Genomic DNA, 13628 nt, shown 5'->3' on the forward strand with positions numbered 1-13628 from the left:
CCACTGGAAGTTATTTATCCGTTGTGTGGCTCTTTCTGGTGTAACTGAAGAGTTGTGGACAGAGGAGAATAAGAGGGCATTGGATCGATTCATTGTGGACACCTCTATCACAACCATTGTGGTTTACGTGAACACCTATGTCAGGCTGCGGGTGGAGTATTCCATGCCCTTACCGGTACAGCACACTTTCCTCTCCACTTTCAATCCTAAAATCCTAATTTTAATTAGTTTCATATACTGTCAGTGAGAGCTGTTTGAATGCCTTTGTTCACACTCCTAAAAAGCAGCATTGTCCACCTTGTCTGAAAAGCTGGAGTGCTCTCCTCTCCTCCTTTACAGTATGTTTAATTTTTTTTAATTTAACTCTCACTCTGTATTATTTTTCTATCTCCCTTCACCACACCTAAAAATTCTTTTATAGGGACAGGTGGTAGAGCAGCTGTGCTATTTTAGCCGCATCCCAGGTGCCATAATCACAGCAGAGACGTTCGATGCTGCCGTACAGTTTGGCACAGTGCGGGGCGACCCTACCCAGAGGCTGCTTCATGACATTACCTGTTTGCATGCCCCCCCAGTTGCCCTCAGCACCTACAGGGAGAGGAGCATCAAGGACAACTATACCAACAACATGCACTGCTATCTTGCCAGCCTCACAGGTGGGTACCTTAGAGGAAAAGAGAGAGAGTGATAGTTCACCATTATATATGGTATACAGGTTGCACTCTATGCCAGGAAGGTGCGGTAGAAATCATGAACAGCACAAGACACATGTCCCATTTGCCTTCAACGGGTGCAGTATGCACAGCATGGCCATCATGACTTGCTGAAATCTTCACTGAGCTACATTCACAAGTGCTGCAGTGTAATATTTTATAAAATTATAATCATTATTTTTGTACAGATGATGTATATAAGAAGGTGGGCAACACAGTTCTATACATCCCAATGGAAGGCCTACAGTGCAGCCCTGAGGATGCCAGCAAGGACAAGAAGCTGGTACAGAGAATGGAGAGTAAGTCTGAGGAGCTCTGTATGTGTGAATGCATGGGGGGATTGTGGGTACCTTTCTGTTTCCATCTGTCTCTGCAGGGTTTGTGTCTAAAAGGTCACACTCACAGACTTTTGGTCTGTGAGTTTCTTTTCAAGACAACATTGAGACTGCAGCATCGGCTTTCTGCCTGAGACTCTTTTTATTTTTCAGGTTTTATTTAATGAAGCATTTGGCTCATAACCTCTCACCTACATCAGTCCAACTTGTTCATTGTTTTTTGTATTCTACGCTTTGTCCACCCATCATCTTTCTTTTTCAGTTTCACCCTACAATTCCCTTTTCTCCTCGATTCCATGCTTTTATTCCAACATTTCCTTGTCATACTTAATGGTTTTCACATCATTCCAACCTTTGCTCTCGACATCTCTCCATCCTTCTGTTTTTTTGATGTTCTTTCCTCTCATCTATATTTCTCCCTACCTCTATTTCCCTTTCCTTCCACTCACTTGTTCTTCCTGTTTTTAGCTGTTGTGATCCACTGGACAGATCAGATCAAGGAGCTACTGAATGCCCAAGGAATAATGAAGATGAGGGACAACTGTGGCCCGCTGCAGGAGATAACCTTCTGGAAGAGTCGCTCTGCCAAGCTGTTGGACATCAGCCAGCAGCTGCAAAAGCCAGGGGTCAGGCACATCCAGAACATCCTGCAGCTCTTTAAGTCTCTTTATGTACAGCGCTTCTGCAAACTGGCCAAGGAAATACAGGTATAGGAAGCCTGCAAGTCTAAAATCACATAAACATTTTACTCAGTAGACTTGATCATTTCTTCATTAGTCACGGACTGGACTGCTGCTCACTGGTGCTGCACATTATTGCAACATTACTGCATCTGTGCTACCCACTAGCTTCCTAGCTAGAAAGTGTTGGTGGAATTGTTGACATTAAATCTGTTGTTAACATGATTGAAGCATTATAATCATTATAAAAATAATAATAATAATGATAATAACAACCATAATATTATCATCTTTCCTTTGTGTGTTTGTTGCCCAGGATTGCTCTCTGCAGGCCCAATCAAACCTGTCCTACCTGTCCATACTGAAGGAGCCCTGTGAAGAGCTTGCCCAGCTGAAACCTAGCGAAGTTGCTCCTAAGCTGCGACACATTGTCAGTCTCATTCGCATTGTCTGGGTCAACTCTATCCACTACAACACCAGTGAGAGGATCACTGGTCTCTTCCGCAAGGTACCTGTATTTTACTACATCACTCTCTGTTACTTCCATTACTCTCACACACATATGCAATTTGAACATTTCAATTTCAATTGACAGCTCCACAGACCATGTTTAATTTCTAACTATTATGTTCTGGCCCACTATCGTTTGGTTGATATTTTCCTCATCTTCATCTTTTCTCTCTCTCTCTCTCTCTCTCTCTCTCTCTCTCTCTCTCTCTCTCTCTCTCTCTCTCTCGCACACACACATTGTCTTATGCCTTTGATATTACATAAAACATTACTTGCTCAGGCAAAACATTGGGTCTAGTTATTTTGTGAGTGTGTGCGTGTGGCTACACTGATCTGACAGCACAAGCACTCCTGCAGTGGTGCTCCCTTCAGAGCGGCTGGGGTTTCTTCAAACCTGTGTAGCTCTGGATCTAAGCCTGCACCTTTAACCAAACCACAACTGCAATGTAGATCACTGGGGAACACAACGTCTGGTCAAATATCATTTTCCAATCACTGAAAGCTGTGGGGCAAGGACTTTTGACTTTGCTGTTCCGGCTAATACCAAAGAGAGGGGAGAGAAAATAATAACCTTAGTGGGAGGCTGTAGTCAGTTGCCTTTGTGATATCTGTAGCTGCAGCTGATGTTGTCTTTGTTTTGTTTACAACAGTATTACAAGCAGTCTGCTATCCTTTGCCTTCTCCACATCTGTCGAAGATAAATATAACCATGTCTGGTTGTTTTACCAAGAAAAAGCGAAAAAAAGTGACATGAAGTTAGGAAGAAGGATTTCAGCAGAGATGTACTGTATCGTTTTTTGCAGGCTGCTGGCTCTTTCAATCTGGGAGTTTAAGTTTATGAATGTGATTAGCCAGAATGGTGAAGCCATATTTGCTGGTTGCTAAGCGGACATTCACGGAAACTCACATAAAACAATATGCAGACTCAAAACCAAAATTTACAATGTAGTTATGTTAGGTATTGTGTAAAAGTGACCTTATACCTCATCATTTGAATATATAATGAATGTGAATTTGAGTGACTTGGTCTCGCAATACTTATTATTTGTGACAAATGTTTGTTTTCTGCTGTGTTGCAGATGAGTAATGAGATAATCCGCCTGTGCTTCCAAAGCATCTCTCTGGACAGGATCTTTAAGGGCTACGTGTTATCCAGCAAGCAAAACCTCAGCGACTGTATCCAGTGCTGCCTGTCCTGGAAGGAAATTTACCTGCACACCTCACAGATTCACCACAAGTAGGAGAAATCTCACCTGTCAACACATTGTCATCTGGGTACCCTTGGGGACTTAAAAGCCTTAAGTCTTAAGTTATCAAAAGTGAATATGTTTGATTTCAAATATCGTAATTCACTGCGTTATATGGGTTTAGTGTAAAATCGAATAGATATTTGGTTGAGGCAAAGTTGTTCTCAGATCTTCTGGAAGTTTGTTCCAGATATGTGGTGCATATAACTGAAAACTCTTTCACCATGCTTCAACCTTGGAACGGTAAGCAAAACAATCCCAGACAACCTGAGAGATTTGGAGGGTTTTTAACTCAGAAGCAGATCAGAGATGTACTGTGTGATCAGGCCTTAGCCATGGATGGCTGTTTGCTACTGTAACAACCTGCTTTTTGTTTTTGAACACTTTACGATTTAGTGACCGCTGTAGACCCAATTTCAAAATTCAAAATGCCAAGGTGCTCATCTGTAACTTCATTTCTGTTTCCGACTCTCTACCCCCTCCCCCCTTTCTCTCTCCTCCTCTTTCTCTCTCTCTTTCCCACTCTGTTTTTACGTCAGGTATTCTCCAAAAGGCTGGGTCCTGGACCAAACAAGCTTTTTTGTGGAGGTTGATGCTTATATTCAGAGGTTCAGAGACCTGCTTGAGGTGATTTTTTTCCCCTCACTCATCCATACAGAGACATTAACAAATGTGCAGACATACATCTGCACACTACAACTCTGTAAATTCATGCTGTTGAAATCCTCGTCATTCCAAGCGATCACCCTTGTAAACAAATGCTTAAGCCAATGCAAGCGTTCCTTATGTTGAAGTACCACTAGCTGCTGCCTGTAAATACTCTTTTTTTATACTCTTTTTTATTGTTGCCAATAAATGATATCATGTTAACCTTCCTGTGCAAAAGACCAATACTAAAGAGATTAAACACAGGATTTTCATGCAGAAGTTTACAAATGGAATGGAGGCCACATGGTGCTTTCCAACGCTTATAGTGGCTTCTAAAATGGATGTTATCCAGTCACAGCCACTTCCTTTATCTGAGTCTTCAGCTTCTTTAAAGTTTTTAAGGTTACTAACTTTGTGTTGGCATTTCACCCTATGTGTTGTTCTCATTGTGATTTAAACAGATCTGAGTCAAATACAGTATACTCAAAGGGTTAGCTTTTGGTGGCTTTCTTTTCCCATTTTATTTCCACTTTGTATTCATATCCCTGCTATTGTTGACCAAGCCTCTTTGTGGATATCGTCCTCTATAAATCAATGGGATATAACTTCCATTATATTACGTCTTCAAACCGTACAGTAATTTCACAAAATCTTTTTCTTACATGTTGATATATTTTTGCTATTTGGGATATTGTTTTTTGTTGCCTTCTCTCAGGTATGTGACTGTCAGCATCAATTTGCCCGTTGGGAAGATGGTCAGCAGAGAGCCCTGCCATGCCCAAGCGGTTGCCAGGGACCAGAGTTCACCCGCTCCCTCCTGGAGATAGAAGGCAACTTTCACCGTGGCCTACAGAACCTGCACTCTGTTGACAAGGGCATACTTGATGTCGAGAACACCACATGGTGCAATGAATTGAACAGGTAGGTCCATTGCTCTTGAACACATTCAAACTAAGACTAAATATAATAGTATGAAAGTATTTTTGCATGGTTTAAAAAAGCCAAAAATGTTTTCTGTTTTAGCGTGCTTTTGGTGCATTTATCAGCTGTTCATCATGCATATTATGTGTTTTCATGTGTGGATATGTTCTTGTGTGTGTGTACACAGGTTTCGTGCATTGGTAAAGGATCTGGAAATGATGATGCAGAACCTGATCAGTTCAGTGTTTAAGACGGTGAACACAGTGGAGGAAGGAGTTCGGCTTCTGGACATTTTTAGGCCTATGTCTACTCGAGAGGTGTCTCTCTCACGAACACACACACACAAACGTACAATCATTCAAGTCCTCAATTTGCTTTTAAAGTACTTACTAAACATGCATTACTCATTTAAACAAATACTCTCGCCTTCTACTTATTAAATCTTTATAGTTCATATAGCTACACTCCCTGACAAAAGTCTTGTCGCCTATCCAAGTTGTAGGAACAACAAATAATAACTTGACTTCTAGTTGATCATTTGGAATCAGAAGTGGCTTAAATGAAAGGCAAAGGCCTCTAGATTATGCTTATTTAACCAAAATAAAATCTTATCATGCCTTGATTTCTAATTATTTAATTAGGACAAAGAGGTTTGACTTTGACAAGACTTTGCTTAGACAAAAGTCTTGTCACATCTTTAAAGGATTCAACCAATCACAGATTAGAGCATCACCTGTGACAAATACTGTAATTAACACATTTCCAGGTGTGTAGAACCCCAGCACACCCAACCTTCATTTGAAATGCATCCTGACCTCTGACAGCATGCCAAAGATTCAACTACAGACCAAAGTGCTGATCATCAAGAGCCTGAAGACCAAGTCTCCTGCTGAGGTGGCAGACATCTTTAATGTATCTAAACATCAAGTGGAGAGGATAAGAAAAAGATATGAAGAAACTGGTGAAGTTCATGACAGGCCCAGGTCAGGCAGACCCCGTAAGACTACTGTTCGAGAGGACCGTTTGTTGGTTTGACAGTCCAGGGCCAGCCCTTTCACACAGTGGTCTCAATGGCCGAATTAGTGCTCAGAAACCAGCATTAAACAGAAGACAACTAAAAAATCGTGTTGCATTTGCCAAGGCCCACAGCTTGCAGGAAGGATGGACTGTGGAAAAGCGGCAGAAGGTTGATTTTTCCGATGAATCATCTATTGAACTGCATCCCAATCGTCGCAAATACTGCAGAAGACCTATCGGAACCCGCATGGACCCAAGATTCACACAGAAAACAGTCAAGTTCGGTGGAGGAAAAATCATGGTTTGGGGTTACATTCAGTATGTGTGCGAGAGATCTGCAGAGTGGATGGCAACATCAACAGTCTGAGGTATCAAGACATTCTTGCTGCCCATTACATTCCAAACCACGGGAGAGGGCAAATTCTTCAGCAGGATGGCGCTCCTTCTCATACTTCAGCCTCCACATCAAAGTTCCTGAAAGCAAACAAGGTCAAGGTGCTCCAGGATTGGCCAGCCCAGTCACCAGACATGAACATTATTGAGCATGTCTGGGGTAAGATGAAGGAGGAGGCATTGAAGATGAAATCAAAGAATCTTGATGAACTCTGGGAGTCCTGCAAGAATGCTTTCTTTGCCATTCCAAATGACTTTATTAATAAGTTATTTGAGTCATTGCCGAGACGTATGGATGCAGTCCTCCAAGCTCATGGGAGTCATACACAATATTAATTATTTTTCCACTGCACCATGACTTTATGTTTTGTACTGTACATTATTTCTTTTAAGTGACAAGACTTTTTTCAAAGCAAAGTCTGACCTTTCTTTCCTAATAAAATAATTAAAAATCAAGGCATGATAAGATTTTATTTTGGTAAAATAAGCATAATTTGCTTTTCATATAAGCCACTTCTGATTCCAAATGATCAACTAGAAGTCAAGTTATTATTTGTTGTTCCTACAACTTGGATAGGTGACAAGACTTGTCAGGGAGTGTATATAGGTTGTTGGATGCCTGAGGTCTCTGCGGTTCGCTATGGTTCATAGAGAACTCCCTCTTCTATTACTTGAATCCATTGAGAGCAAAAATACTTCCCATATTAGGCTTTGTGTATAGTTTATCCTTGTTATGTTGTATTTAGATCTCTTTGAGAGCCCCCAATTTTGTCTCAATTCTTAGTGTAAGTCGCATTCAGACTCATTCTCAAACTCTCATTCTCTATTTCTTTGGTGCTCAACTTTGTCTTCACCTGTCTTCTTACAATTCACCTACCCATTGACTTCCATCCAATCTTCTCCATCCCAGGCCATTAAGCGCACCATAGAAGAGAAGGTGGAGGAAGTGTTCAAAATCTTTAACAAGGAGATCAAAATGGTCAACAAGGAGCTGAATCAGAGTACAAGGTCTTCTCCTGACCATATGCCACGGATGGCAGGCCAGGCCCACTGGGTGAGGGCCCTCAGACATCGCTTAAAGAGACCCATGGAGGTGAGTCCATTAGACTACACAATAATCTATTCCTTTTAGTCTTGGTACATACCGGTCATGCCATCACATAAGTGTGCAAAGTAAACAACTGTAGTAGGAACTCTGTCCATACTGGTTCTGCTTTGGTTGAATTTTAACCATATGTTATTCATGGTCTTCAGTGAACACTCCTTCCTTGACTTCTTCCTTCTTTGTCCCCTTTCCTTCCCCTCCAGCTGCTTCAGAATGCCTACTTCATGCCTGAGTCATACAGCCGCAAGCAGCTAGTTTTCACCGATGGCCAGATGATCCAGGTTTTGGATGAGATGGTGAGGAAGAACTTCAGCGAGTGGAGTCAGAACCTGGACGGACAGTACCTCAAGAGACTGGAGCAGCCACTCATGGTGCGCTGCAAGGACAAGACCGCCAAGCTGGACATCAACTTTGACAAGTGGGTTACACACAAGAGGCACAAGGCATTTACATTCAAATATACATTCACGTAGTGTCTTACACTGTATACTGCTGTCTGTGTACTTGTGTACACACACAAACCCATACCCATACTTTCTGTTTTAACTCTGCTTCCAGAGGTATACACTCTCACCATTAGTTGGATAAAGAGATATGCTCTTACAAAATATATTCATGTAGAAAAATACAATTCGACACAAACACAAAAACACAAATACATATGTACACAAACATGACACATAGATGTGCTCTTTATTTATTGTGTGTTTTTTATGTGTTTTTTTTTTCCAGCAACCTGTTGAACCTGTTCTCTGAGATCCATTACTGGGATCGACTAAAGTTTGAGATCCCCCAGTGTGTGTCTGATATTTACCAAGACAGGGAGGACCTCAGAGGCCTGAGGGAGAGATCACTGCTGCTGATCAGGGACTATAACAGGTCTGACACAGAGGAGAACAAATATGCATACAACACTAAACAATGATTTCTGATATCATGGGCCTGATGTATTGTTATATTGTTATCATCCAAATTTATTTTTGGAAAGATACTGTGCCTTAAACTTCCTTCTGTACTTTTATAATCAAATTAACATGACATTATGATTGGAGGAGCTAGGCAACAGCCACAGTAACTTTGTGTGTGGGTGTCTGTATGGGGTGTGGCACAGGATTTTAGAGGTAGTGGGTAATTGACATCACTTGCACACTTGCCTGATGTCATTTTGTGGTAAAGGGTAAGTAGGGAGTCCTTATTTTCCGTTGACTGCTGTTGTCATTTGGTCATTGTGTTTTTTTGTGCTGCACATCGTATCACACTTGCGTCTTCGAAAGTGATCTTTTTTGACTGTTCTGCAATACATAACCCAGAGACAAAGAGATAAAGTTATGCCCTCGTGTTTAGAACTACCATGTAGGACATACCACCCTACATAAGCCCTTTTTTGCAGCATTGTAAAAAAAATGAAAAGCCTACCACAAATACTGATGTGTGTTTTATCATAAAGCCAAATCTGTCAAACAATTTCCATCAAACATTAGAATTTTTGCTTCTCTTAGCTGGCAATATAAGACTTTACTGTGGATTTGAAATGAAAACACACATCAACACTCACATTGACACACACTCTCAACAGTGTTCTAGCTGTTAGATAATTTTGCCTGCTCTAGTAGTACTCACCCAGCAAACAAAACACACTGATATTTACTTAATGCCCTTCTCATGTGTGTGTGTGTGTGTGTGTGTGTGTGTGTGTGTGTGTGTGTGTGTGTGTGTGTGTGTGTGTGTGTGTGTGTGTGTGTCAGAATCCTTGGATTGCTGACTCCTGACGAGTTGGGTCTGTTTCGGGAGCGAATTCGTTTCATGGATAAGAAGATTCAGCCGGGGCTGACTAAGCTCCTGTGGTTGTCTAAAGGAGCTTCTAATGTCTTCATCCGTGACTGTCTCTTGCACGTTGACAAGGTTGTTACACACAGTTCACCACTAACTGATATGGGAATGTGTACAGTATTACTGTTACTGTATTAACTTCTACCTGTCTTTTGAGATTCAGACTGGCGGCAGTGGTGGCCTATAGATTAGAAAAGTGGGTGAATGGAGAGTTGTGTGGATTAAATCCCCTGACTGGTTGGAAAACTGTGTTTGACAATAGTTGTTTTCAGTATATTAGAACATGGACGCAGATGTGACAGATCTTAGTTCATCAGGCAATATGTTCCAGAGAACGTGCCAAAGTAATTACCCTCAACAGATCTGGAACATATGTTTTATCCAGCAAGAAAACCACATTGGATTATAGTCACTGAGGAGCTCCTCTCCTTTCCTCTTCTCTCCTCTTCATTATACTCCAGGTCCAGCTGATGGTTGATAGATACAAAGTATCCAATCTATCCATTGCCAACCTCTGTCGCCAGATGAGTGAAACATTGCTGGTTAGACTGGATGGAAAGACTGTGTACAGGTAACGACAGATATGTGATTTCTTCCTTATTGCATGGAATGCCTAATACAGTAAATACACAAAATAAATAATACAAAGTGTGTGGATATGATTTATTATATTTTAAGTCACTTCTTATGACATGGTTCATACATTTAATATCGAATGTATGTATTTAAAATGCATATTCATAAAGACAGTGAAACAGTGGGTAAAGTAGTTTTTTCAATTGATGATCGAACATCCCACCATTTCATTATATTCTTCTTATTAATTTGTTCATTCATTTATTCTTGTACTCAGTGGAGATGTGGCTTTCTTCTATGCTGTCATTCTTTGAAATCTTTCCCTCAGTTCAGATGTAGAGGTAATTGACGAGAAAACCAAGATATTTTAATAGGCCAGTGTTACCACATTGCTAACAGCTCACTGAGGAAGTCAACAGCAAGCGTCTCTACTTCTCGACCTTGTCTGAAGCAATGCATATGGATTGCATCTTAATTGTACCTATGTTCCAATTGATGTACATTTATTTCCTTTGTTGATTGCATCTTTAGTGTTTCTCCTGTTGTAATTCTTAGGAACCTGGAGTTTGAGGATGACCAGAAAGCTCACCAGCAGAGCCAGCTCCAAATACTGCGCTCAGCACACCAGGATATTGTTGATATCATGACCCGCATCCATGACACCTTTTCTAATGATGGACCTGAGGTCTGTGCTTCATTGGTAGCATTCCATCATAAATGTTCATGCACTTTTGGAAAATTGTAATCTGGCACATTTATATGATTGTTATTTTAGACTTGATATACTGTAAGTATGCAAGGTTGAGGCAAAAGCTTAGAGGATAGAGAAGCAAGATTTTTCACTTGCAACTGTTAAGTGGTTAGTAGTGAAGTTCATTTTCTGGAGATGAAATTTAAAGCAATTCAAAAATTGCTGGATAAAATACTAAAGTATTGACCCACATAAGTTGTTTAACTAGTGGTTAAACTAGTCAAAAGAAATTTGTTAATTTTTACCATGGTGTTTAAGGTCCAGGAGCACTGGGTGACCTACACAGAGAAGGTGGACCACATGGTACAGGAAGCTCTTAGGAGCAACATCAAGCGCTCCATGAAGAAGCTATCCAGGGCCATCAATGGAGACAGCAAGACATCGCCCAATCCCTTGTTCAAAGTCCTGGTAGCACTGCACCAGGCAACTCCCCAAAACACACCAAAGGTACCAGCAACCCTTAATCCAATTAGGTCATGTGATAATGATTTGTTTACACTGCACGCTCGGCAAACTTGTTTCACATGAACTGGCATGTGCTCACTGATGTAGGAAACTAGTCTTATTCTTACTCAGACACACACACACAGGCATCCATCCTCTCACTATGCTGCTAGTTAAAGTGCTGCTCCCCCGTCTGAAGCAAACTGAGATTCCCATGCAGACAGCATAGAACACACACACACACAAACATATGTGCACATGCAGGACTCTACTCAGGAGGTTTGGTTCTCTCTCTGTAACAGTAACAGCCGAAGATATAAACAGGAAAGGTGGGAGTGAGAGAGGGGGTGCCATGCAGCAAATGGCCGCGGGCTGGAACCAAACTCGGACCGCTGTGGCAAGGACCCAGCCCCGGCTCATGGAGTGCGCACTCCACCAGGGTGCCCCTAATGTACTTATTTTAACCCAAACCATGATCTTTTTCTAAACCTAACCAAGTAGTTTTGCTGCCTAAACATAACCGAACTGCAACCGTTTCACACTGTTAACCACGTGTTTAACGTCATGTCTGTCGCTGTTTTCGGGAACGTCATACATGTCGTTTTGGGAATCATTGGCAATCGACCTATTCTGTCGTTTAGGTATCAGGGCGTGTTGATCATGGCATAGGTATTACTGGAGAAAAAAATTTGGTGTTATGTCTAGGGGAATTAATTAACACTAGGCTTTATAGCTATACCAGCTACTAACGGGCCACAACATATATTGAGTGCCTTTGGTTGCCGATGCCAGCTCACAGCTCAGTGTTGGGTTCAGTTTATTTAGGTTAACATATAAACACAGACAGAAATTAAACGAAAAGGGATGTGGGTTATTATTCATTATCTATCACGGTCTTAACAAAAATATTTACCGGTATGTAAATTGCCCTGGCAGCAGTTCAGTTCAGTTCAGCAGTTGTGTGTCTCTGTTTTGACAGGTCGAGTTCTCCCCGACGCTTGGAAAGCTTGCTCAGATTGTGAACATTATGCCTCAGCTCATCAACACCATCTCAGAATTCAAACGACTGCCTGTACTTCTCTCCTGCAAACAGTCAAAGGGGAATCCCATACACATCAACATAGGTTAGAACTTTTTTTTTTAAAAACATGTTCATTCATTTCATTTTACTTAGCAAGTTTTTGCATGTATATATAAAATCCCTATAAATTAATACAGACAGTGATTACTAAGCAGTTGTATGTATGCAGTATGAGACCATGACTATCTGCCGGTGCTTCTACTCTTGTCACCCTGTCCTCTTTGATCCTTCAGAGCAAGACGAGGAGATAAGGAAGATTCAGGCTGCAGTTGCCACAGGGATGACAGCCAATGTCAGCCACCTGCAGGAATATCTTAAGACCTGGGACAAATACAGGGATATCTGGGAGATCAACAAGGACTCCTTTATACAACGCTACCAGAGATTAAACCAACCAGTCACTTATTTTGATGCAGATATACACAGGCACTGTGCAATTAAAACTAATTTCTAAACATAATTCTTCACTTGACCTGTTTAAGAAATTTCTAGGAACTTTTTGATACTTTTTTGCTGCAAAAGCATTAGAGGACAGTTCACCCCAAAATCAAAAATACATATTTTTCATCTTACCTGTAGTGCTATTTATCCATCTAGATTCTTTTGGTGTGAGTTGCCGAGTTTTGGAGATAACAGCTGTAGAGATGTCTGGCTTCTCTCAAATATAATGGAACTAGATGGCACTCGAGTTGCCGAACAACACCCGCCAGCCAGCCATATCACTACGCATTAGGAAGCGTGCATCTGCTCATGGACGAGAGGCTTGTGCTTGTGAAAGTGCAGCATGTAAACATTGATGGCATCCCCCTCGGCTGAGCTGTAACATTGGCTAGCTCAGTGGCGCTAGGTGAGCTAGCAGTATCGAACTATTAGTTTGAATATTATTGTTGTTATTTGTTATTGTGGCACGCTTCCTTTTGTGTGGTGATAGGGTTGGTGGGTGTAGTTCAGTAGAAAGAAAATAGTTCCTACATGAAACTGCTCACAACAAGGTCTGTAGATTATCTTGAGTAACAGGTCATGATTTCTGGAGAGAGACATTACTGTTGGGGCTTTTAAATGTATTTTTTTGGCACTTTGAGCTCAACAAGCCGAGTGCCATCTAGTTCCATTATATTCGAGAGAAGGCAGACATCTCTACGGCCGATATCTCCAAAACTCAGCTACTCACACCAAAACAATCTAGATGAATAAATAGCACAATGGGGAATAACCCCTTGAGATGTACCATCTCAAGGGGTTATTCCTAATAAAGAATTTCCAACAAATTGTCACCTTGTGACAACTGTAGTTCCCGACGGCTGATTCTGTTAAAAATGCCCTTTCACACAGCCCTATATTCTAATTTTGTTTGTTTTTATTTGTTTCCATTCCCCA

The 13628-nt window shown here is 41.2% G+C and overlaps 1 protein-coding gene across 4 annotated transcripts in view; it reads left to right on the forward strand.

Moving 5' to 3' along the window:
• LOC122870458 (dynein axonemal heavy chain 2-like) overlaps positions 1-13628 on the forward strand; it is a 76425-nt gene that overhangs the window by 574 nt on the left and 62223 nt on the right. For all 4 annotated transcript variants that reach the window (XM_044184661.1, XM_044184660.1, XM_044184662.1 and 1 more), the window contains 18 exons: positions 11-175; positions 422-656; positions 902-1012; positions 1517-1755; positions 2045-2236; positions 3318-3475; positions 4025-4112; positions 4849-5054; positions 5242-5371; positions 7375-7557; positions 7773-7987; positions 8302-8448; positions 9315-9471; positions 9861-9970; positions 10531-10660; positions 10985-11173; positions 12150-12294; positions 12485-12677. In XM_044184661.1, the coding sequence (XP_044040596.1) occupies positions 11-175; positions 422-656; positions 902-1012; positions 1517-1755; positions 2045-2236; positions 3318-3475; positions 4025-4112; positions 4849-5054; positions 5242-5371; positions 7375-7557; positions 7773-7987; positions 8302-8448; positions 9315-9471; positions 9861-9970; positions 10531-10660; positions 10985-11173; positions 12150-12294; positions 12485-12677 (2993 nt within the window). The remainder of the gene's footprint in view (positions 1-10; positions 176-421; positions 657-901; positions 1013-1516; positions 1756-2044; positions 2237-3317; positions 3476-4024; positions 4113-4848; positions 5055-5241; positions 5372-7374; positions 7558-7772; positions 7988-8301; positions 8449-9314; positions 9472-9860; positions 9971-10530; positions 10661-10984; positions 11174-12149; positions 12295-12484; positions 12678-13628) is intronic.

Source organism: Siniperca chuatsi, linkage group LG22, assembly GCF_020085105.1.
Source record: "Siniperca chuatsi isolate FFG_IHB_CAS linkage group LG22, ASM2008510v1, whole genome shotgun sequence".
Lineage (NCBI taxonomy): Eukaryota > Metazoa > Chordata > Actinopteri > Centrarchiformes > Sinipercidae > Siniperca > Siniperca chuatsi.